We start from the raw sequence: 26,527 nt of genomic DNA, 5'->3' as shown, positions 1-26,527 counted from the left end.
GCAGCCTTGCAGCACTGGAGTCCTGGTGTTCAAATCCCACCATGGGCAAAAAACCATCTGCAAGGAGTTTGTATGTTCTCCCCGTGCTTGCATGGATTTCCATCCCATATTCCAAAAAAATACATACTGATAGGGAAAAATGTACATTGGGAGCTCTATGTGGGGCTCACAATCTACATTTAAAAAAAAAAAAAGAACGTCACCTATACTAACCCCTACATCACCCACCACTCTATACTTACCTGTCTTATGGTCCAGATCTTCGGGGCATGGGACATCACTTCTTTTAGGGGAGCCGGCTCCTACTCTTTTTGAGGTCTGCTGGTTACAGTGCATGTTGTCAAGAAGAAGAGGAGCTGGCCTCGGGATCTAGGTTAATCCTCTCTAGGTTCTGGCTCGGTCTCTCCTCACATTCTACAATTCCTTCTTCCAGACCCCTCTACCTCTGGGTTGTACCATCTATCATCTCCAGGTCCAGGAGTAAGTTACACAGCATACATACAATAGTGCAAACAGACCCCTCAAAGCCATGGTCATGCATTGGACAGGTTGTCTTCTCCTACAAAGAACTTTACTTCCACTTTATCCTTTCCTTCCAGTTGGGTGTACTGAGACATGTTCCACATTGCTCCTGAATCTTCAGAATCCAAGTCCATCAGTCTTTCTCAATCTACAGAAATGAAAGGCTGCAATACACAATACAACCACTGGGAGGCCACATAAACACATATAGGATAGATATCTTTGGACGAAATCATGTTGTTCTGACAAGCTGGTCATCTCATGCGACACATACAGTATCAGGGTGGAAATACGACACATCTATATGTCATCTTGCAAACCAAAACAAAACAGGGCACACCAGGATTGGTTTTCTTGTCTAATCCTCAGTAAACCCTACTTATAAATGTCACCCTACCCTACAAGAAGATGCCTGAGCAATATAGGATCCTAGCATGCTAACCTTCTTAGGTTTGTGTTCTACTTGTATCTGACAACCCGCTTTGTTCCTGCTACCTGATCTCTGATCTGCTATATATCTGTGTCTGACCCTGGCTTGTTCCTGACCACTGATCGTGTTGCCTGGACCTCTAACATGGAATGATCTCTACCAGCCCTGACCTTGTTCACAAACTCCTTTAGATGTCTTCAATACTCTTTTTGCCTCATGAATGACATCGGCAGCCCCAGGGAACTGATCAAAGGTCTAAGTGCTTCCCCAGGACCATGAAGGTCATCAGGCGGCCAGACAGAAGAGGACTGAAGATTCCCTATGAAGAAGCACTGGAGCCCAGGAGAGGTGAGGCGAGTATAAGTGTGTATTATTTTTACTCACCTCCCCTGGGTTCCCACTTATTATACTCCAGGTCTGAAGACAGCAGGGCCCACGCAATGCAGAAATAATCACAAACTCTTTTGGCAACGTTTCAGCCCCGTTCATGAATACAGGAGTGAAATGAAAACATGAATGGAGGACTGATATTATAAATAACAGTGAATAGAAAAGCAAAATTACCTAAAGCCAGAAGCGTCCGACGTGCCTGGGCTCTGGCTCCGCAGGATCGCAGATATGGAGAGCGCTGCTGATGTTCTGTTCCCAATCTATCAGCTCAGGTTAGTCTTGTTTTGTAAAAATTAATCCTCCCAGAAATACAGCAGCAGAGATTAGGATTTGTTTCTCAGGAGCAGGACAGAAGATTTATAGAATTTCTCTTATTAAACAGAACATTTTGCTAAAATATAAATGAGGATAAATATGCAAGAAATCTGGGAACCGAGCCTGCAAAAACTCATGTCCTAGCCTGATAGGAATACACACACTCCATAGTGAGAAGAAGCAAGAGAGAAAGACAAGGATTCATGGGAAGAATATGTGTGCTGTAGTATATAGAGGACCTGTCCTGTGTGGTATAGTATATAGAGGATCTGTCCTGTGTGGTGTAGTATATAGAGGACCTGTCCTGTGTGCTGTAGTATATAGAGGACCTGTCCTGTGTGGTATAGTGTATAAAGGATCTGTCCTGTGTGGTGTAGTATATAGAGGATCTCTCCTGTGTGGTGTAGTATATAGAGGATCTGTCCTGTGTGGTGTAGTATATAGAGGACCTCTCCTGTGTGGTGTAGTATATAGAGGATCTGTCCTGTGTGGTGTAGTATATAGAGGATCTGTCCTGTGTGGTGTAGTATATAGAGGACCTGTCCTGTGTGCTGTAGTATATAGAGGACCTGTCCTGTGTGGTATAGTGTATAAAGGATCTGTCCTGTGTGGTGTAGTATATAGAGGATCTCTCCTGTGTGGTGTAGTATATAGAGGATCTGTCCTGTGTGGTGTAGTATATAGAGGACCTGTCCTGTGTGGTGTAGTATATAGAGGATCTGTCCTGTGTGGTGTAGTATATAGAGGACCTGTCCTGTGTGGTGTAGTATATACAGGATCTGTCCTGTGTGGTGTAGTATATAGAGGACCTGTCCTGTGTGGTGTAGTATATAGAGGATCTGTCCTGTGTGGTGTAGTATATACAGGATCTCTCCTGTGTGGTGTAGTATATAGAGGACCTGTCCTGTGTGGCGTAGTATATAGAGGATCTGTCCTGTGTTGTGTAGTATATAGAGGACCTGTCCTGTGCGGTGTAGTATATAGAGGATCTGTCCTGTGTGGTGTAGTATATAGAGGACCTGTCCTGTGTGGTGTAGTATATAGAGGATCTCTCCTGTGTGGTGTAGTATATAGAGGATCTGTCCTGTGTGGTGTAGTATATAGAGGATGTGTCCTGTGTGGTGTAGTATATAGAGGACCTGTCCTGTGCGGTGTAGTATATAGAGGATCTGTCCTGTGTGGTGTAGTATATAGAGGACCTGTCCTGTGTGGTGTAGTATATAGAGGATCTCTCCTGTGTGGTGTAGTATATAGAGGATCTGTCCTGTGTGGTGTAGTATATAGAGGACCTGTCCTGTGTGGTGTAGTATATAGAGGATCTCTCCTGTGTGGTGTAGTATATAGAGGCTCTGTCCTGTGTGGTGTAGTATATAGAGGACCTGTCCTGTGTGGTGTAGTATATAGAGGACCTGTCCTGTGTGGTGTAGTATATAGAGGACCTGTCCTGTGTGGTGTAGTATATAGAGGATCTGTCCTGTGTGGTGTAGTATATAGAGGATCTGTCCTGTGTGGTGTAGTATATAGAGGATCTCTCCTGTGTGGTGTAGTATATAGAGGACCTGTCCTGTGTGGTGTAGTATATAGAGGACCTGTCCTGTGTGGTGTAGTATATAGAGGATCTGTCCTGTGCGGTGTAGTCTATAGAGGACCTGTCCTGTGTGGTGTAGTATATAGAGGACCTGTCCTGTGTGGTGTAGTATATAGAGGACCTATCCTGTGTGGTGTAGTATATAGAGGATCTGTCCTGTGTGGTGTAGTACATACAGGATCTCTCCTGTGTGGTGTAGTATATAGAGGACCTGTCCTGTGTGGTGTAGTATATAGAGGATCTGTCCTGTGTGGTGTAGTACATACAGGATCTCTCCTGTGTGGTGTAGTATATAGAGGACCTGTCCTGTGTGGTGTAGTATATAGAGGATCTGTCCTGTGTGGTGGAGTATATAGAGGACCTGTCCTGTGCGGTGTAGTATATAGAGGACCTGTCCTGTGCGGTGTAGTATATAGAGGATCTGTCCTGTGTGGTGTAGTATATAGAGGACCTGTCCTGTGTGGTGTAGTATATACAGGATCTCTCCTGTGTGGTGTAGTATATAGAGGATCTTTCCTGTGTGGTGTAGTATATAGAAGATCTCTCCTGTGTGGTGTAGTATATAGAGGATCTGTCCTGTGTGGTGTAGTATATAGAGGACCTGTCCTGTGTAGTGTAGTATATAGAGGATCTGTCCTGTGTGGTGTAGTATATAGAGGATCTGTCCTGTGTGGTGTAGTATATAGAGGATCTCTCCTGTGTGGTGTAGTATATAGAGGGATCTGTCCTGTGTGGTGTAGTATATAGAGGACCTGTCCTGTGTGGTGTAGTATATAGAGGATCTGTCCTGTGTGGTGTAGTATATAGAGGATCTCTCCTGTGTGGTGTAGTATATAGAGGACCTGTCCTGTGTGGTGTAGTATATAGAGGACCTGTCCTGTGTGGTGCAGTATATAGAGGATCTGTCCTGTGTGGTGTAGTATATAGAGGACCTCTCCTGTGTGGTGTAGTATATAGAGGACCTATCCTGTGTGGTGTAGTATATAGAGGGATCTGTCCTGTGTGGTGTAGTATATAGAGGACCTGTCCTGTGTGGTGTAGTATATAGAGGATCTGTCCTGTGTGGTGTAGTATATAGAGGATCTCTCCTGTGTGGTGTAGTATATAGAGGACCTGTCCTGTGTGGTGTAGTATATAGAGGACCTGTCCTGTGTGGTGCAGTATATAGAGGATCTGTCCTGTGTGGTGTAGTATATAGAGGACCTGTCCTGTGTGGTGTAGTATATAGAGGACCTGTCCTGTGTGGTGTAGTATATAGAGGATCTGTCCTGTGTGGTGTAGTATATAGAGGACCTCTCCTGTGTGGTGTAGTATATAGAGGGCCTGTCCTGTGTGGTGTAGTATATAGAGGACCTGTCCTGTGTGGTGTAGTATATAGAGGATCTGTCCTGTGTGGTGTAGTATATAGAGGACCTGTCCTGTGTGGTGTAGTATATAGAGGATCTGTCCTGTGTGGTGTAGTATATAGAGGATCTTTCCTGTGTGGTGTGGTATATAGAGGACCTGTCCTGTGTGGTGTAGTATATAGAGGAGCTCTCCTGTGTGGTGTAGTATATAGAGGACCTGTCCTGTGTGGTGTAGTATATAGAGGATCTGTCCTGTGTGGTGTAGTATATAGAGGATCTGTCCTGTGCGGTGTAGTATATAGAGGACCTGTCCTATGTGGTGTAGTATATAGAGGACCTGTCCTGTGTGGTGTAGTATATAGAGGACCTGTCCTGTGTGGTGTAGTATATAGAGGACCTGTCCTGTGTGGTGTAGTATATAGAGGACCTGTCCTGTGTGGTGTAGTATATAGAGGATCTGTCCTGTGTGGTGTAGTATATAGAGGACCTGTCCTGTGCGGTGTAGTATATAGAGGATCTGTCCTGTGTGGTGTAGTATAAAGAGGATCTGTCCTGTGCGGTGTAGTATATAGAGGACCTGTCCTGTGTGGTGTAGTATATAGAGGATCTGTCCTGTGTGGTGTAGTATATACAGGATCTCTCCTGTGTGGTGTAGTATATAGAGGACCTGTCCTGTGTGGTGTAGTATATAGAGGATCTGTCCTGTGTGGTGTAGTATATAGAGGACCTGTCCTGTGCGGTGTAGTATATAGAGGATCTGTCCTGTGTGGTGTAGTATATAGAGGACCTGTCCTGTGTGGTGTAGTATATACAGGATCTCTCCTGTGTGGTGTAGTATATAGAGGACCTGTCCTGTGTGGTGTAGTATATAGAGGATCTCTCCTGTGTGGTGTAGTATATAGAGGATCTGTCCTGTGTGGTGTATTATATAGAGGATGTGTCCTGTGTGGTGTAGTATATAGAGGATCTGTCCTGTGTGGTGTAGTATATAGAGGACCTGTCCTGTGTGGTGTAGTATATAGAGGACCTGTCCTGTGTGGTGTAGTATATAGAGGATCTCTCCTGTGCGGTGTAGTATATAGAGGCTCTGTCCTGTGTGGTGTAGTATATAGAGGACCTGTCCTGTGTGGTGTAGTATATAGAGGATCTGTCCTGTGTGGTGTAGTATATAGAGGATCTGTCCTGTATGGTGTAGTATATAGAGGACCTGTCCTGTGTGGTGTAGTATAAAGAGGATCTGTCCTGTGTAGTGTAGTACATACAGGATCTCTCCTGTGTGGTGTAGTATATAGAGGACCTGTCCTGTGTGGTGTAGTATATAGAGGATCTGTCCTGTGTGGTGTAGTATATAGAGGACCTGTCCTGTGCGGTGTAGTATATAGAGGATCTGTCCTGTGTGGTGTAGTATATAGAGGACCTGTCCTGTGTGGTGTAGTATATACAGGATCTGTCCTGTGTGGTGTAGTATATAGAGGACCTGTCCTGTGTAGTGTAGTATATAGAGGATCTGTCCTGTGTGGTGTAGTATATAGAGGATCTGTCCTGTGTGGTGTAGTATATAGAGGATCTCTCCTGTGTGGTGTAGTATATAGAGGGATCTGTCCTGTGTGGTGTAGTATATAGAGGACCTATCCTGTGTGGTGTAGTATATAGAGGATCTGTCCTGTGTGGTGTAGTATATAGAGGACTTCTCCTGTGTGGTGTAGTATATAGAGGGCCTGTCCTGTGTGGTGTAGTATATAGAGGACCTGTCCTGTGTGGTGTAGTATATAGAGGATCTGTCCTGTGTGGTGTAGTATATAGAGGACCTGTCCTGTGTGGTGTAGTATATAGAGGATCTGTCCTGTGTGGTGTAGTATATAGAGGATCTCTCCTGTGTGGTGTAGTATATAGAGGACCTGTCCTGTGTGGTGTAGTATATAGAGGAGCTCTCCTGTGTGGTGTAGTATATAGAGGATCTGTCCTGTGTGGTGTAGTATATAGAGGATCTGTCCTGTGTGGTGTAGTATATAGAGGATCTGTCCTGTGTGGTGTAGTATATAGAGGATCTGTCCTGTGTGGTGTAGTAGAGGATCTGTCCTGTGCGGTGTAGTATATAGAGGATCTGTCCTGTGCGGTGTAGTATATAGAGGACCTGTCCTGTGTGGTGTAGTATATAGAGGACCTGTCCTGTGTGGTGTAGTATATAGAGGACCTGTCCTGTGTGGTGTAGTATATAGAGGATCTGTCCTGTGTGGTGTAGTATATAGAGGACCTGTCCTGTGCGGTGTAGTATATAGAGGATCTGTCCTGTGTGGTGTAGTATATAGAGGACCTGTCCTGTGCGGTGTAGTATATAGAGGATCTGTCCTGTGTGGTGTAGTATATAGAGGACCTGTCCTGTGCGGTGTAGTATATAGAGGATCTGTCCTGTGTGGTGTAGTATATAGAGGACCTGTCCTGTGTGGTGTAGTATATACAGGATCTCTCCTGTGTGGTGTAGTATATAGAGGACCTGTCCTGTGTGGTGTAGTATATAGAGGATCTCTCCTGTGTGGTGTAGTATATAGAGGATCTGTCCTGTGTGGTGTAGTATATAGAGGATGTGTCCTGTGTGGTGTAGTATATAGAGGATCTGTCCTGTGTGGTGTAGTATATAGAGGACCTGTCCTGTGTGGTGTAGTATATAGAGGATCTGTCCTGTGTGGTGTAGTATATAGAGGATCTGTCCTGTGTGGTGTAGTATATAGAGGACCTGTCCTGTGTGGTGTAGTATATACAGGATCTCTCCTGTGTGGTGTAGTATATAGAGGACCTGTCCTGTGTGGTGTAGTATATAGAGGATCTCTCCTGTGTGGTGTAGTATATAGAGGATCTGTCCTGTGTGGTGTAGTATATAGAGGATGTGTCCTGTGTGGTGTAGTATATAGAGGATCTGTCCTTTGTGGTGTAGTATATAGAGGACCTGTCCTGTGTGGTGTAGTATATAGAAGACCTGTCCTGTGTGGTGTAGTATATAGAGGATCTCTCCTGTGTGGTGTAGTATATAGAGGCTCTGTCCTGTGTGGTGTAGTATATAGAGGACCTGTCCTGTGTGGTGTAGTATATAGAGGACCTGTCCTGTGTGGTGTAGTATATAGAGGACCTGTCCTGTGTGGTGTAGTATTTAGAGGATCTGTCCTGTGTGGTGTAGTATATAGAGGATCTGTCCTGTATGGTGTAGTATATAGAGGATCTCTCCTGTGTGGTGTAGTATATAGAGGACCTGTCCTGTGTGGTGTAGTATATAGAGGACCTGTCCTGTGCGGTGTAGTATATAGAGGATCTGTCCTGTGCGGTGTAGTCTATAGAGGACCTGTCCTGTGTGGTGTAGTATATAGAGGACCTGTCCTATGTGGTGTAGTATATAGAGGATCTGTCCTGTGTGGTGTAGTACATACAGGATCTCTCCTGTGTGGTGTAGTATATAGAGGACCTGTCCTGTGTGGTGTAGTATATAGAGGATCTGTCCTGTGTGGTGTAGTATATAGAGGACCTGTCCTGTGCGGTGTAGTATATAGAGGATCTGTACTGTGTGGTGTAGTATATAGAGGACCTGTCCTGTGTGGTGTAGTATATACAGGATCTCTCCTGTGTGGTGTAGTATATAGAGGACCTGTCCTGTGTGGTGTAGTATATAGAGGATCTCTCCTGTGTGGTGTAGTATATAGAGGATCTTTCCTGTGTGCTGTAGTATATAGAGGATCTCTCCTGTGTGGTGTAGTATATAGAGGCTCTGTCCTGTGTGGTGTAGTATATAGTGGACCTGTCCTGTGTAGTGTAGTATATAGAGGATCTGTCCTGTGTGGTGTAGTATATAGAGGATCTGTCCTGTGTGGTGTAGTATATAGAGGATCTCTCCTGTGTGGTGTAGTATATAGAGGACCTGTCCTGTGTGGTGTAGTATATAGAGGATCTGTCCTGTGTGGTGTAGTATATAGAGGATCTGTCCTGTGTGGTGTAGTATATAGAGGACCTATCCTGTGTGGTGTAGTATATAGAGGATCTGTCCTGTGTGGTGTAGTATATAGAGGACCTCTCCTGTGTGGTGTAGTATATAGAGGGCCTGTCCTGTGTGGTGTAGTATATAGAGGACCTGTCCTGTGTGGTGTAGTATATAGAGGATCTGTCCTGTGTGGTGTAGTATATAGAGGACCTGTCCTGTGTGGTGTAGTATATAGAGGATCTGTCCTGTGTGGTGTAGTATATAGAGGATCTCTCCTGTGTGGTGTAGTATATAGAGGACCTGTCCTGTGTGGTGTAGTATATAGAGGATCTGTCCTGTGTGGTGTAGTATATAGAGGATCTGTCCTGTGCGGTGTAGTATATAGAGGACCTGTCCTGTGTGGTGTAATATATAGAGGACCTGTCCTGTGTGGTGTAGTATATAGAGGACCTGTCCTGTGCGGTGTAGTATATAGAGGATCTGTCCTGTGTGGTGTAGTATATAGAGGACCTGTCCTGTGCGGTGTAGTATATAGAGGATCTGTCCTGTGTGGTGTAGTATATAGAGGACCTGTCCGGTGCGGTGTAGTATATAGAGGATCTGTCCTGTGTGGTGTAGTATATAGAGGACCTGTCCTGTGTGGTGTAGTATATACAGGATCTCTCCTGTGTGGTGTAGTATATAGAGGACCTGTCCTGTGTGGTGTAGTATATAGAGGATCTCTCCTGTGTGGTGTAGTATATAGAGGATCTGTCCTGTGTGGTGTAGTATATAGAGGATGTGTCCTGTGTGGTGTAGTATATAGAGGATCTGTCCTGTGTGGTGTAGTATATAGAGGACCTGTCCTGTGTGGTGTAGTATATAGAGGACCTGTCCTGTGTGGTGTAGTATATAGAGGATCTGTCCTGTGTGGTGTAGTATATAGAGGACCTGTCCTGTGTAGTGTAGTATATAGAGGATCTGTCCTGTGTGGTGTAGTATATAGAGGACCTGTCCTGTGTGGTGTAGTATATAGAGGATCTGTCCTGTGTGGTGTAGTATATAGAGGATCTGTCCTGTGTGGTGTAGTATATAGAGGATCTGTCCTGTGTGGTGTAGTATATAGAGGATGTGTCCTGTGTGGTGTAGTATATAGAGGATCTGTCCTGTGTGGTGTAGTATATAGAGGACCTGTCCTGTGTGGTGTAGTATATAGAGGATCTGTCCTGTGTGGTGTAGTATATACAGGATCTGTCCTGTGTGGTGTAGTATATAGAGGATCTGTCCTGTGTGGTGTAGTATATAGAGGATCTGTCCTGTGTGGTGTAGTATATAGAGGACCTGTCTTGTGTGGTGTAGTATATAGAGGATATCTCCTGTGTGGTGTAGTATATAGAGGACCTGTCCTGTGTGGTGTAGTATATAGAGGATCTGTCCTGTGTGGTGTAGTATATAGAGGATCTCTCCTGTGTGGTGTAGTATATAGAGGATCTGTCCTGTGTGGTGTAGTATATAGAGGACCTGTCCTGTGTGGTGTAGTATATAGAGGATCTGTCCTGTGTGGTGTAGTATATAGAGGATCTGTCCTGTGAGGTGTAGTATATAGAGGATCTGTCCTGTGTGGTGTAGTGTATATAGAGGATCTGTCCTGTGCGGTGTAGTATATAGAGGATCTGTCCTGTGTAGTGTAGTATATAGAGGATCTGTCCTGTGTGGTGTAGTATATAGAGGATCTGTCCTGTGTGGTGTAGTATATAGAGGATCTGTCCTGTGTGGTGTAGTATATAGAGGACCTGTCCTGTGTGGTGTAGTATATAGAGGAACTGTCCTGTGTGGTGTAGTATATAGAGGATCTGTCCTGTGTGGTGTATTATATAGAGGATCTGTCCTGTGTGGTGTAGTATATAGAGGATCTGTCCTCTCTCCTGTGTGGTGTAGTATATAGAGGATCTGTCCTCTCTCCTGTGTGGTGTAGTATATAGAGGCTCTGTCCTGTGTGGTGTAGTATATAGAGGACCTGTCCTGTGTGGTGTAGTATATAGAGGACCTGTCCTGTGTGGTGTAGTATATAGAGGACCTGTCCTGTGTGGTGTAGTATATAGAGGATCTGTCCTGTGTGGTGTAGTATATAGAGGACCTGTCCTGTGCGGTGTAGTATATAGAGGATCTGTCCTGTGTGGTGTAGTATATAGAGGACCTGTCCTGTGTGGTGTAGTATATAGAGGACCTGTCCTGTGTGGTGTAGTATATACAGGATCTCTCCTGTGTGGTGTAGTATATAGAGGACCTGTCCTGTGTGGTGTAGTATATAGAGGATCTGTCCTGTGTGGTGTAGTATATACAGGATCTCTCCTGTGTGGTGTAGTATATAGAGGACCTGTCCTGTGTGGTGTAGTATATAGAGGATCTCTCCTGTGTGGTGTAGTATATAGAGGATCTGTCCTGTGTGGTGTAGTATATAGATGACCTGTCCTGTGTGGTGTAGTATATAGAGGATCTGTCCTGTGTGGTGTAGTATATAGAGGATCTGTCCTGTGTGGTGTAGTATATAGAGGACCTGTCCTGTGTGGTGTAGTATATAGAGGACCTGTCCTGTGTGGTGTAGTATATAGAGGATCTGTCCTGTGTGGTGTAGTATATAGAGGTCCTGTCCTGTGTGGTGTAGTATATATAGGATCTGTCCTGTGTGGTGTAGTATATAGAGGACCTGTCCTGTGTGGTGTAGTATATAGAGGATCTGTCCTGTGTGGTGTAGTATATAGAGGATCTGTCCTGTGTGGTGTAGTATATAGAGGATCTGTCCTGTGTGGTGTAGTATATAGAGGATGTGTCCTGTGTGGTGTAGTATATAGAGGATCTGTCCTGTGTGGTGTAGTATATAGAGGACCTGTCCTGTGTGGTGTAGAATATAGAGGATCTGTCCTGTGTGGTGTAGTATATACAGGATCTGTCCTGTGTGGTGTAGTATATAGAGGATCTGTCCTGTGTGGTGTAGTATATAGAGGATCTGTCCTGTGTGGTGTAGTATATAGAGGACCTGTCCTGTGTGGTGTAGTATATAGAGGATATCTCCTGTGTGGTGTAGTATATAGAGGACCTGTCCTGTGTGGTGTAGTATATAGAGGATCTGTCCTGTGTGGTGTAGTATATAGAGGATCTCTCCTGTGTGGTGTAGTATATAGAGGATCTGTCCTGTGTAGTGTAGTATATAGAGGATCTGCCCTGTGTGGTGTAGTATATAGAGGACCTGTCCTGTGTGGTGTAGTATATAGAGGATCTGTCCTGTGTGGTGTAGTATATAGAGGATCTGTCCTGTGTGGTGTAGTGTATATAGAGGATCTGTCCTGTGCGGTGTAGTATATAGAGGATCTGTCCTGTGTGGTGTAGTATATAGAGGATCTGTCCTGTGTGGTGTAGTATATAGAGGATCTGTCCTGTGTGGTGTAGTATATAGAGGATCTGTCCTGTGTGGTGTAGTATATAGAGGACCTGTCCTGTGTGGTGTAGTATATAGAGGATCTGTCCTGTGTGGTGTAGTATATAGAGGATCTGTCCTGTGTGGTGTATTATATAGAGAATCTGTCCTGTGTGGTGTAGTATATAGAGGATCTGTCCTCTCTCCTGTTTGGTGTAGTATATAGAGGATCTGTCCTCTCTCCTGTGTGGTGTAGTATATAGAGGCTCTGTCCTGTGTGGTGTAGTATATAGAGGACCTGTCCTGTGTGGTGTAGTATATAGAGGACCTGTCCTGTGTGGTGTAGTATATAGAGGACCTGTCCTGTGTGGTGTAGTATATAGAGGATCTGTCCTGTGTGGTGTAGTATATAGAGGATCTGTCCTGTGTGGTGTAGTATATAGAGGATCTCTCCTGTGTGGTGTAGTATATAGAGGACCTGTCCTGTGTGGTGTAGTATATAGAGGACCTGTCCTGTGCGGTGTAGTATATAGAGGATCTGTCCTGTGCGGTGTAGTATATAGAGGACCTGTCCTGTGTGGTGTAGTATATAGAGGACCTGTCCTGTGCGGTGTAGTATATAGAGGATCTGTCCTGTGCGGTGTAGTATATAGAGGACCTGTCCTGTGTGGTGTAGTATATAGAGGATCTGTCCTGTGTGATGTAGTATATAGAGGATCTCTCCTGTGTGGTGTAGTATATAGAGGACCTGTCCTGTGTGGTGTAGTATATAGAGGACCTGTCCTGTGTGGTGTAGTATATAGAGGACCTCTCCTGTGCGGTGTAGTATATAGAGGATCTGTCCTGTGTGGTGTAGTATATAGAGGACCTGTCCTGTGTGGTGTAGTATATACAGGATCTCTCCTGTGTGGTGTAGTATATAGAGGACCTGTCCTGTGTGGTGTAGTATATAGAGGATCTCTCCTGTGTGGTGTAGTATATAGAGGACCTGTCCTGTGTAGTGTAGTATATAGAGGATCTGTCCTGTGTGGTGTAGTATATAGAGGATCTGTCCTGTGTGGTGTAGTATATAGAGGATCTCTCCTGTGTGGTGTAGTATATAGAGGGATCTGTCCTGTGTGGTGTAGTATATAGAGGACCTGTCCTGTGTGGTGTAGTATATAGAGGACCTGTCCTGTGTGGTGTAGTATATAGAGGATCTGTCCTGTGTGGTGTAGTATATAGAGGACCTGTCCTGTGTGGTGTAGTATATAGAGGATCTGTCCTGTGTGGTGTAGTATATAGAGGACCTGTCCTGTGTGGTGTAGTATATAGAGGATCTGTCCTGTGTGGTGTAGTATATAGAGGATCTCTCCTGTGTGGTGTAGTATATAGAGGACCTGTCCTGTGTGGTGTAGTATATAGAGGAGCTCTCCTGTGTGGTGTAGTATATAGAGGACCTGTCCTGTGTGGTGTAGTATATAGAGGATCTGTCCTGTGTGGTGTAGTATATAGAGGATCTGTCCTGTGTGGTGTAGTATATAGAGGACCTGTCCTGTGCGGTGTAGTATATAGAGGACCTGTCCTGTGTGGTGTAGTATATAGAGGACCTGTCCTGTGTGGTGTAGTATATAGAGGACCTGTCCTGTGCGGTGTAGTATATAGAGGACCTGTCCTGTGTGGTGTAGTATATAGAGGACCTGTCCTGTGTGGTGTAGTATATAGAGGATCTGTCCTGTGTGGTGTAGTATATAGAGGATCTCTCCTGTGTGGTGTAGTATATAGAGGATCTGTCCTGTGTGGTGTAGTATATAGAGGATCTCTCCTGTGTGGTGTAGTATATAGAGGATCTCTCCTGTGTGTTGTAGTATATAGAGGATCTGTCCTGTGTGGTGTAGTATATAGAGGGTCTTTCCTGTGTGGTGTAGTATATAGAGGATCTCTCCTGTGTGGTGTAGTATATAGACGATCTGTCCTGTGTGGTGTAGTATATAGGGGATCTGTCCTGTGTGGTGTAGTATATAGAGGACCTGTCCTGTGTGGTGTAGTATATAGAGGATCTGTCTTGTGTGGTGTAGTATATAGAGGATCTCTCCTGTGTGGTGTAGTATATAGAGGATCTGTCCTGTGTGGTGTAGTATATAGAGGATCTGTCCTGTGTGGTGTAGTATATAGAGGATCTGTCCTGTGTGGTGTAGTATATAGAGGACCTGTCCTGTGTGGTGTAGTATATAGAGGATCTCTCCTGTGTGGTGTAGTATATAGAGGATCTGTCCTGTGTGGTGTAGTATATAGAGGATCTGTCCTGTGTGGTGTAGTATATAGAGGATCTCTCCTGTGTGGTGTAGTATATAGAGGACCTGTCCTGTGTGGTGTAGTATATAGAGGATCTGTCCTGTGTGGTGTAGTATATAGAGGATCTCTCCTGTGTGGTGTAGTATATAGAGGATCTGTCCTGTGTGGTGTAGTATATAGAGGATCTGTCCTGTGTGGTGTAGTATATAGAGGACCTGTCCTGTGTGGTGTAGTATATAGAGGATCTGTCCTGTGTGGTGTAGTATATAGAGGATCTGTCCTGTGTGGTGTAGTATATAGAGGATCTCTCCTGTGTGGTGTAGTATATAGAGGATCTGTCCTGTGTGGTGTAGTATATAGAGGATCTGTCCTGTGTGGTGTAGTATATAGAGGATCTGTCCTGTGTGGTGTAGTATATAGAGGATCTGTCCTGTGTGGTGTAGTATATAGAGGATCTGTCCTGTGTGGTGTAGTATATAGAGGATCTCTCCTGTGTGGTGTAGTATATAGAGGATCTGTCCTGTGTGGTGTAGTATATAGAGGATCTGTCCTGTGTGGTGTAGTATATAGAGGACCTGTCCTGTGTGGTGTAGTATATAGAGGACCTGTCCTGTGTGGTGTAGTATATAGAGGATCTCTCCTGTGTGGTGTAGTATATAGAGGATCTGTCCTGTGTGGTGTAGTATATAGAGGATCTGTCCTGTGTGGTGTAGTATATAGAGGATCTCTCCTGTGTGGTGTAGTATATAGAGGATCTGTCCTGTGTGGTGTAGTATATAGAGGACCTGTCCTGTGTGGTGTAGTATATAGAGGACCTGTCCTGTGTGGTGTAGTATATAGAGGATCTCTCCTGTGTGGTGTAGTATATAGAGGATCTGTCCTGTGTGGTGTAGTATATAGAGGATCTGTCCTGTGTGGTGTAGTATATAGAGGATCTCTCCTGTGTGGTGTAGTATATAGAGGATCTCTCCTGTGTGGTGTAGTATATAGAGGATCTGTCCTGTGTGGTGTAGTATATAGAGGATCTGTCCTGTGTGGTGTAGTATATAGAGGATCTGTCCTGTGTGGTGTAGTATATAGAGGATCTGTCCTGTGTGGTGTAGTATATAGAGGATCTGTCCTGTGTGGTGTAGTATATAGAGGATCTGTCCTGTGTGGTTTAGTATATAGAGGACCTGTCCTGTGTGGTTTAGTATATAGAGGATCTGTCCTCTCTCCTGTGTGGTGTAGTATATAGAGGATCTGTCCTGTGTGGTGTAGTATATAGAGGACCTGTCCTGTGTGGTGTAGTATATAGAGGATCTGTCCTGTGTGGTTTAGTATATAGAGGATCTGTCCTCTCTCCTGTGTGGTGTAGTATATAGAGGATCTTTAAGATACATGAGGATGAATCCACTTGCTGCTATAACTTGCCTGTCTCTATCTCTTCTGTGTCTGATAATATATATATGACGTATTCACCCCTCCCTATAGGTGATTATCACATTACTTGCTGACGCTACAGATTCCCTGTAATTTAATGCATTCGCTCCTTATAGAAGGAGACCTGGTATAATCCAATTCCAGTATTGACTCTTCAGCCGGGCGATAACAATCTGCAGGCGATATTCTTTAATGATATGGAGGTAAGTGAATTATTTCTTCTTATTCCTCCGCCCAGACCTACAGGATATTTCATTTTCCAAGTAACAATCCATCAGGTTCTATATTAAATATATTTCACACCAACAATTTTTTTTTCCTAAAGGAAATAAGTTCGCGGTCCGGTATTAATAAGCTGTGGGAGAGTCACAGGGGAGGGACAATATAGAATATGGAAGGATTTTCCAATCAATGGATCATAACATAAGCCACGGAGCGGCGAGGTAAGCCAAGTCCGTCAATACTGCCACGAGATTGTGTGCGTGTTATCCATGGCCGCCATAGTGCAGGATACACCTACAACAAGGGGAGTAGATATCATGGCGCAGAGGTGGCAGGAACCTAACCAATCGAGATGGCCCACCCTCACAAGATACATTTCTTTAATATTCGCCATGTCCGTTTGCCTGTTTCCAAAGTGCTATTACTATTCTCCTCGGTCCGAACGAGCAAGATGGAGGATTTCAGGTGGAATTCGAGGCCGATTCAGAGTCAAAATCTGTGTCAAATACAGTGCCAAATTCCTACTTGTGAGTTTACCCCAAAGAGTAGTTGCAGGTGCACCCAGCAATTCCCAACAGGGGGCCCTTGGAGACCTCACCAATTGGCTGTGACACTCAAGTTGGAATCCTTGGTAAGTTTTTGGTATTTTCCTTTAAATTATTTGGTAGAGGTTCCCCAAGGAAATTCTGTTTTCCGGGGTGCCCTGCATCTGAAAAGCTTGGGAAACTTTGCCCTTTTTGGGGGCGCCAAAAGCGTCTATGAGTCCTGGGGGGGTCCAAAAAGTCCCTTTGACATACAGTAAAATCCAAAAGTTTTAGATAGGTGTGGAACCCATGCTGCAAAGTTAGAATACTTCCAGAAATAGAAGTGTGAAAAATGTTGTCAATTGACAAAAATAATCTACTAGCTTTTACCCGCGACTTCGTCCGCGGAACTCTGACCCCCTGCGGACCCACCTGGTACGGTGAGCAGGTTTGTTCCTTTGCCTTGTGTCCTCCTCTCCCTCCTGGCGCCCGCCAAACCCCTTTCTCCCTACCCGCTTCCCTATGTGATCACTCCTTCCACCTACCCCGTGCCCCTTTGCCCCCCAGGAACGTGCCCCCTTCCCCCCCCCTAACCCCATGCCCCCTTCTCCCGTGTTACCTACTCCGTGCCCCCTTTTCCCCCTACCCCATGCCCCCCTCTCCCGTCTAACCTACCCCGTGCCCCCCCACCGTGCGGCCCGCTGGAACTCTTTACCTGGTCTCCCTCCTGGCGCCCGCCACCCCCCTTTGTCCCTACCTGCTTCCCCATGTGGTCACTCCTTCCTCCTACCCCATGCCCCCTTCCCCCATCTTACCTACCCCGTGCCCCCTTTTCCCCCCACCAGACCCTGCTGACCGTGTGTCACCTTTCCCCCTACCAACCTGTGGCCCCATCCTCACCACACCCTGGGCTTCCTGTGCACCGATGTTCCTACTTGCAGTGCCCAGAGACGGCAGACGCTGCGGGACAGCAGGCCGAACCGGCGTTCCAGAGCATGGCGCAAGCAACCCCCTGTCCGGCCGCGGCAGAGTACTGCGGTCCCGTGGTGAGGCCACACAGGTGGGGCAGCGTATGGACTTGTCGCTGCCCCAGAGTAGAGGCCCTTGTGCAGGACGCTCCAGACCTCTCAGAGACGTCATGTTGGTGTGGACGGCGGCCGGACGATAACTCCGCCCACATAGAGAAGCGGCACCCAATCAGGTGAGCTGCTGAAAGGGCTGGGATGACGTCATCCCAGGTCCTACAGCGTGCCAGGTCCTGCAGCGAATTGAACCCTGAGAATCCCCGGGCACGGGAGTGAATTGCGGTGGTGTACGGGAATTTCATGTAGCCTATCGTTCAATCCGGGACCCAAGGTATGTATGTGCGCATTTTCAGACAAATCCATTCTCCCGTGTAGGTGTGATTGAGGAACAAACATCCAAACATACAAACATCCAAACACACAAACATCCAAACACACAAACATCCAAACACACATACATTCACCTTTATAATATTAGTAGGATGATTAACCCTTCTATTTCTGAAAGCATTCTTACTTTGCAGCATTTTCCCCACACCTGCCTAAAACATTTGCACAGACTGAGGAGACAAACCATATAATCGAGCATGATAGCTGTGGGACAGATGTTGCAATGGCAAAGTTGCACTTTTTGGAAAAGTTGGAAATTTTGTAACTTTTTTTATTTTTTAACAAAAATTTTTGAATCGATTTTTAAAATGACAAATAAGCAGCTGGAGGGACATCAGGGCTTCGGTTTATTCAACGTATCTGACAAACACAGCAACAAAGCAGCAGCCAACCAGGGACACAGCCGAAGCAGAAATGACGACCACCACCACGCTCCCGGCGAGACTGACCAAGAATCCGAGACCACCGCCCACAAGGATCTGAGCCAGCTGAACCATGCAGGTAAGAGCCGCACAGTCGATTCCTTTCCCTCGGTGAACTTTGCTCTTCCCATCCAGCGAGGCTTCATTCTGAAAGATCAAGCAGCAGGGAATCAGGATGAGCGAGTCTGTTGTAGGGTCAGGGGGCCGCGGGTTATGGAAAACAAGTCGTATTACATCACATAACTCCGAGGCTCCCTGCCAGTCCCAGAGATTGTGCATTAGGCGCCTCATCTTTTTGCCCAGTTGGGTGCAACCTGCGTTCTTACAATTATAGTTAACCCTTCCCATTGGGGAGAATTTTTTCTTTTCCTCCCTGCCTTCTGTAACCCATAACTTTTTTTATGGATTTGTTTTTACGTTGAGACAATTTTACTTCCTGATGGAACCTCTTATAATTCCATATCATGGTGTGCCATGTTCTTGTGGGATTTGTTATTATGGTTCTCGCTGTATGATAAAATATTTCACATTACCTTTGTTCAGTAAAATAATAGAAATCATGGTCTCTTTCTATAAGAGCTTATACTCTACAGGAGAGAGGACCCTGCCCATAAGAGCTTATACTGTACAGGAAAGAGGACCCTGCCCATAAGAGCTTATACTGTACAGGAGAGAGGACCCTGCCCGTAAGAGCTTACACTCTACAGGAGAGAGGACCCTGCCCATAAGAGCTTACACTCTACAGGAGAGAGGACCCTGCCCGTAAGAGCTTACACTCTACAGGAGAGAGGACCCTGCCCGTAAGAGCTTACACTCTACAGGAGAGAGGTCCCTGCCCATAAGAGCTTATACTCTACAGGAGAAAGGACCCTGCCCATAAGAACTTACACTCTACAGGAGAAAGGACCCTGCCCATAAGAGCTTATACTCTACAGGAGAAAGGACCCTGCCCATAAGAGCTTACACTCTACAGGAGAGAGGACCCTGCCCATAAGAGCTTATACTCTACAGGAGAGAGGACCCTGCCCATAAGAGCTTACACTCTACAGGAGAGAGGACCATGCCCATAAGAGCTTATACTCTACAGGAGAAAGGACCCTGCCCTTAAGAACTTACACTCTACAGGAGAAAGGACCCTGCCCATAAGAGCTTACACTCTACAGGATAGAGGACTCTGACCATAAGAGCTTACACTCTACAGGATAGAGGACTCTGACCATAAGAGCTTACACTCTACAGGAGAGAGGACCCTGCCCAACAATTTGACAGAATGGGTGTAGCACAAAAGTGATAGGATTTAATAAGTGAAGATGAAAAACCTAGATCATTGGATAAGTGAAGGGTCTGATATCCAAGGAGGATATTTGTGTTACAGATGGTGGTGGAGATGGAGGAGGTGGAGGTTTAGGTGAAGGAGATGGTGGAGAACATAGAAACAGCATGGTACATCCTAGATTTCTCAGGCGTCAGGTCACCAGTGAAGCTACTATAAATATATTCTGGACATCAGGGATGGCCTGGAGAAAGATTTGAGTGTGTATATACTGGCTACTTAAAAGTCAGCAAGGGGGATGTGGAATGAAGTTTGTGTACGGGCCCGCGAGGGGGTGGTTTGGATGAATCAGTTGGTCGGGGTTGGGGGGTCCCCATATCAAATGTTTGCCTTGGGGCCCAGTCATTTCTAGTTAATCCACTGGAACACTATACCGGGGAAGAGGAGAAGCCCCTTAGCGTTCGTTCTGCCTTCGGGCAGGAGGTGCTGACATTACAAGCAGGGCAGGATTCCACCAGTGACCATAGGTATCTTAGCGTTACAATCCCATGACTTTACCAGTCTTTGTAGCAGCTGCCTGGCATTGGTTGCCACCATATATCCATTATCTTCTTATATTGAACTCCTTCTCCAGGTCAGTTCTCCTCACCATACATCACAATCTCTCCCCCGAACAACCTAGAACAAAGTTTATCTGAATCCTTGAGAACTTTTTCTTACCAATTGTGCGGATTATGGATCTATTTTTTACCGCAATGACTTCTCCGCAACCTGACCTAAATAAAGTCCTCGCGCACTTCCCAGGTGAGATTACAATTACGTAATATAATAAACCATAAAAGCAACAAGAACACGTTTGATATCACAGAGGCGTTCAGACAAGAGGTGCCGGGTAATGGGATAATGGAGACCATTCCACCTCAGCGACTACAATAATTCCGCTCATGTTGTTTTCCGCCAAAAACATTCATTTCCAGATCAATTTAAAAACCCATAAGGCCGGCGATATGAAAAAGCGAGTTGGGCTCGGCGTCGGAGATGGAAATACATGCAGCTTAAATTAAAACCCTGTTTGCCAGAAATGCGCGAACGGAGATCGCTAATAACAGGCTTGGCAGGAGCGCGGCTGGGAGGGAGAGGAGGACACCCAGGGAGAGACAAGAGGAGGATGGAGAGGAGGACACCCAGGGAGAGACAAGGGGAGGATGGAGAGGAGGACACCCAGGGAGAGACAAGGGGAGGAATGGAGAGGAGGACACCCAGGGAGAGACAATGGAAAGAGGGAGAGGAGGACACCCAGGGAGAGACAAGGGGAGGATGGAGAGGAGGACACCCTGGGAGAGGCGAGAGGAGGACACCCAGGGAGAGACAAGGAGAGGATGGAGAGGAGGACACCCAGGGAGAGGCGAGAGGAGGACACCCAGGGAGAGACAAGGGGAGGATGGAGAGGAGGACACCCAGGGAGAGACAAGAAGAGGACACCCAGGGATAGGCGAGAGGAGGACACCCACGGAGAGACAAGGGGAATAGAGAGAGGAGGACACCCAGGGAGAGACAAGGGGAAGAATGGAGAGGAGGACACCTAGGGAGAGACAAGGGGAAGAATGGAGAGGAGGACACTCAGGGAGAGACAAGGGGAAGAATGGAGAGGAGGACACCCAGGGAGAAACAAGGGGAGGATGGAGAATAGGACACCCAGGGAGAGACGAGAGGAGGACACCCAGGGAGAGACAAGGGGAAGGATGGAGAGGAGGACACCCAGGGAGAGACAATGGAAAGAGGGAGAGGAGGACACCCAGGGAGAGACAAGGGGAAGGATGGAGAGGAGGACACCCAAGGAGAGACAAGGGGAGGATGGAGAGGAAGACACCCAGGAAGAGACAAGGGGAGGAATGGAGAGGAGGACACCCAGGGAGAGACAAGGGGAGGAATGGAGAGGAGGACACCCAGGGAGAGACGAGAGGAGGACACCCAGGGAGAGACAAGGGATGAGGGAGAGGAGGACACCCAGGGAGAGACAAGGGGAGGAATGAAGAGGAGGACACCCAGGGAGAGACAAGGGGAGGAATGGAGAGGAGGACACCCAGAGAGAGACAAGGGGAGGAATGGAGAGGAATGGAGAGGAGGACATCCAGGGAGAGACAAGGGGAAGAATGGAGAACAGGACTCCCAGGGAGAGACAAGGGGAAGAATGGATAGGAGGACACCCAGGGAGAGACAATGGAAAGAGGGAGAGGAGGACACCCAGGGAGAGACAAGGGGAAGAATGGAGAGGAGGACACCCAGGGAGAGACAAGGGGAGAAATGGAGAGGAGGACACCCAGGGAGAGACAAGGGGAGAAATGGAGAGGAGGACACCCAGGGAGAGACAAGGAGAAAAATGGAGAGGAGGACACCCAGGGAGAGACAAGGGGAAGAATGGAGAGGAGGACACCCAAGGAGAGACAAGGAGAAGAATGGAGAGGAGGACACCCAGGAAGAGACAAAGGGAAGACTAAAGAGGAGGATACCTGGGGCAACACAGTGGCTCAGTGGTTATCACTGCAGCCTTGCAGCACTGGAGTCCTGGGTTAGAATCCCACCAGGAACAACACCTGCAAGGAGTTTGTATGTTTTCCCCGTGTTTGTGTGGATTTCCTCCCATTCTTCAAAGACATATTGATAGCAAAAAAAAAATAAAAATGTACATTGTGATCCCCATATGGAGCTCAAAAAATGACTGCAGATGTTGAAACATAGGGGGAAAAGGGCTTTAGAGAAAGACACTAAGAGGGGCCAAGTGGAAGGCTGAAGAGGCAGATGACAACCAGATGACACAAAGGCTCGCGTAAGCGGCCACAAAAAAAATGGCCATGGCCATGGCCATGCTCATGTGCAGTCGGCTCTGCCCGAGGCCCAATGGCAGAGCCGACTGCGCATGCTTAGAAGTTTGACCCCTCGCACCGGAAGAAGATGCGGGGAGACGCCGTTCCAGAAGAAGATGGAGGCGGCGCTGGGGAGTTCTCGCAGCATTGGGGACGCCTCCAGTGCTGTTTGAGCGCTGACGATCGCTCCCAGTGCTGCGAGAGAGCTCATTTACATACCAAAGAAAACCTGGATTTCTACCGAACGGTGGCGCGGAGAAGACTTCTAAAGGTAGGAGAAGAATAGCCTTTCTTAAGGCTATTCCTACGTGCTAGTCAGAAAAAAAAAAAAAAAAAAACATTTTAATGATAGGATCCCTTTAAGAGCCAAGGGAAAAAAGCCCCATATGGCAGCAGATGTATTGCTTATGGCTCTGTAGTACGGGATGCAGTATGGGACGTCATATGGCATCGTACAGCTTCCATGCCTAATTTTGTATAGGTGGTAGCACTTACTGAGTTCTTTCCTATGGCAATATACATACAGTATAAAAGGACTTATCAGTTCATTTCACTTCATCGATCCTTCCAATATTTGCTATACATCTAATCCCATAGGATTCTCATCTGCACCGCTAATGTGACCCCTTGTGATGAGCGGGTTTGGAGAGTTCCCATGGGTCCACTCTCTAGAATTACCTTATTAGAGGAAAGTGGTCTCCCCCCTTCCCCTTCTTCATGCCGCAGCCAGTGGACGCCCCTACCCATTACATCGATTGTCTTCTGGTCTCTTACAATCTATTCAGCAGATCCATTGTCGTGTGGAACAATGAACCCGATTTACTTCCCTTTTGTTGATCTTTATTCTCTCCCGTTCTGTCTGCTCACATTGTCATACGGTTACAGAATCTCTCGTTACATGAACATTATCATCTATTCGTGATCCTCATCCACAATGTGACCATAAATAAAATATAATAAAAAATAAATAAATAATAATAATAAATAATAATAATAGGGTCCAAAAGTCCCCCATTCGCCATTCACTTCTATGGGGCTGCTGAAACTGCAAATACTGAAAGCCCCGTAAAAGTGAATGGAGGGCAGGTGTGGGTCGCAAGGTAGAAAATGCCTAAATGATGCCCCCTTCTCTGACATCACTTCCTGCTCTCCAGCTATTGGCTGAGGCTGCACCTCACAGACTTCCTGTTCTGCCCGCCCTCTGCATGTACCAAAGAATGAACTCACTGGTCAGATATAGCTACCAATACACACACTCCCAAAGACTCCCCACCGTAATCTTTAAGCCCTGGGCAACTATTTTAAGAAAAATTATAGGGACTCTGTACCTTCAAACTTTACAGCCCATTCCTATTCACCCCATAAGTAGGTGATCAGTGAAGGCCTGAACACTGGAGATCGACCCTATAGATAAAAAAAAAGGAATCTTCTTAGGTAGGGTTGAGCCGATTTTGAGATTTCAGGATCGATTTTAAAATCCGAATTCCGATCATTTTCCAGCCGATCCCGATCGTGAAATTTGCTCGATCGACGATCGGGATCCGATCCTTCCCGATCGCTCAACCCTATTCTTAGCTCCTCCCAGGCCAAGTTATTCATCAACATTTAATCTATAAGGGTTTATTAAATAGACTCCTACCAATCGTAACAGAAGGGGCTTCGATCCTCCACCTCTCACTCATGATTTACCAGCCACAGCACCCTACTTTGGGTAGTGGTCATTTCTGGTACTGCACCCGTCTCAAATTCAACTGAACTGCAATACCAGGCACATCCACTACTAGCATATGGCACTGTAACTGGTAAACAATGAAGATCACACCTTCAGTAAGTAGGGATGCTAAGGATTGGGATCTACAGTCTGTATATTTACTTCCAGATAGTCCCTTTAACTCCATTTTAAGGTGATGTTAGATCCTTGCATTAGGCAAAACAAGTTTTAGGAGTTTTCTGGTCTAATAATAGGTCATCAATATAATTTTGGTGGGGGCATGACACTTAAGGCCCCAATTTCATTAGTTGTTCTCAATAGCTGAGACATAGAGAATGGAGCAGGAAGTAGACAGTGCTGTTCTCTATGTAGTGGCCAGACAAGGTACTGCAGATCAGCTCCCATTCTATTCTATGGGATCCATGCAAGCTGCAATGACTCATTTCTGCCACTACATAGAGACCAGTGCTGTCTACTTCCTGCTCCATTCTCTGTGTATCAGTTACTGAGAACAACCAATCAATTAGGGTCTTGAGCATCAGATTCCCACTAATCTGATACTGATGAGCTATTGGTATCAATATTTTTAGCCCAGAAAGCCCCTTTAAGAAAGAAAATCAGCAGAACAATAATGCACAATGGAGGATTACTCCCTATCGGAGTATTAGACGCTGCTTTGCTTACGTTAGACAGTCAGCATGTCCATGTATTATAAGGACGGTCCATTCATTTCGGTCTGAGCTGTGAAAGTCTTCATTTTCCCTGCAGAGTCACAGCGGGATACCCCGGGGAAGGGATGTGAATGTGAACAGGAGCTCATTAAAGCAAATAACACCCTGCAAAGACCTGATATTACCGCCATATAGTAGACACAATCTATGTGATGTTTGCTAAGCCACAAAGCAACCCTGCACTAAGGTGGTCTCCGGCTGCTGAAAAACTAAGACCCCGGTAAGCCCTATCATCTGCGCGACATTGGAGTAAATAGGTTTTTGGCTAAACCCTCAATAGTCACATCGCCCAGGATCTCCTAGAAGTAGGATTCAGCTCCATAGGAACATTCCCGCAGTTCCATGTATTACACTACGTCTTTGACACCTATGTCTCTAGACTAAACACAGTCAATACCGTCATTATGTCTAAACGCCATATGTGCGCTCTGAGAAGAAAAAAAACATTATGAATGATTTATAAGCTGGAAGCCAAAACATGACCTAGTTCCCCTGATTTAACAGGCACTACCTGGCAGCCATGCTGTCTAGATAGCAGTGGATTGATAGTCTGTCGTAGAGGGGGAGATATTATAGTATTAGTAGCGAGACCACACACTCCAACGATGGAAGGAGGAAGACAGAATACATCTTTTATATAGAAAAATGAGTTTGTCTGTTCTCTATGCGCAAACAAACCACTGGTCCGATCCTCACCAAATTTGGCACACAGGTGCATCAGGTGTCCGGGAAGGTTTTAGACCGGGTTTCAGCTTTCTAGGACGTACTGTTCCTGAGATACAGTATTCCAAAAAAATTGGGGGGTTATTAAGTTTTTTCCTCAATATATTTCTATGGAAAGTGTGAAAACCGCAGCAAAAACGCATGTGTTGCCGAAACTCTGCAGAAACGCCGTGGAAAAGCATCAGAATCCACAGACAAAAACTCACTGTTTTGCTTGGTTGAGACTAAGGCCCCAAGGGCCGGAACGCCGCGCTAAAGCGCTGAGGGAACAACCGCGGCGTGAACGCATTGTGGTTCTTCCCACTGCGCTTTGAACAGAAAGTTCACAGAGTTTTCCTCCGCGGACTTTCTGTTACAATTATATCTATGGGAAAGCCGCCGGCGTTTCCGTAGATATAATTGACTTGCTGCGGTTTTCAAAACCGCTACGGTTTTGGAAATCGCAGTGTGTCCGCACAGCAATTTTTTCCGCAATGTGGGCATGGGGTTCACATGAATCCCATCCACTTTGCAAGTACTGTAAAACACCGCGATTTTTCCCACGGCGTTTCCACCCTGGCCTAAATAGCAGAGGACCATAATTCCTTAGGATTTTCAACATGTCATTCAATCACCTTTATTGCACATGAGAAAGTTGAGAAAAAATGCAATGAAAAGCCCAACAGAAAACTCATATGAATTTTCGCAGCACAAAACTGCAAAACGCAACGAAAAACGCATGTACATGCCCGTTTTTTTCCGCTGCGGTTTTCTGCTGCGTTTCTGCCCAGTGGTGCCTTAGCCTAAGTTCAGATGGGGTTTTTTGGACCGAAACCTGAGGCAGAGGCTGGCTCCTGAAAAAACTCCTGAGCGGCTCCCAATGATTTCAATGGGAGCCGTCTTTTTGGTCAAAAATCTCCGTGTGGACTTACCCTAAGGCTGAGTTCACACGGGGTATTTTGGTCAGTTCTTTTTTCCGGGAGCGGTTTGTTCCGGCTCCTGGAAAAAAAAGAAGCGA

General features: G+C 46.1%; 1 protein-coding gene across 1 annotated transcript in view; it reads right to left on the bottom strand.

Moving 5' to 3' along the window:
• Nucleotides 1-18,140: 18,140 nt before the first annotated feature.
• The window catches only part of SLC45A2 (solute carrier family 45 member 2), a 47,758-nt gene continuing 39,371 nt past the window's right edge, over nt 18,141-26,527 (bottom strand). The window contains exon 7 of the mRNA XM_075268025.1: nt 18,141-18,375. Coding sequence (XP_075124126.1) covers nt 18,154-18,375 — 222 coding nt within the window. The 3' untranslated portion in view covers nt 18,141-18,153. The remainder of the gene's footprint in view (nt 18,376-26,527) is intronic.

The sequence above is a fragment of the Leptodactylus fuscus genome, chromosome 1 (assembly GCF_031893055.1).
Source record: "Leptodactylus fuscus isolate aLepFus1 chromosome 1, aLepFus1.hap2, whole genome shotgun sequence".
Taxonomy (NCBI): Eukaryota; Metazoa; Chordata; class Amphibia; order Anura; family Leptodactylidae; genus Leptodactylus; species Leptodactylus fuscus.
Note: the sequence above shows the minus strand (reverse complement) of the source record. Positions and strands in the feature narration are given on the sequence as shown.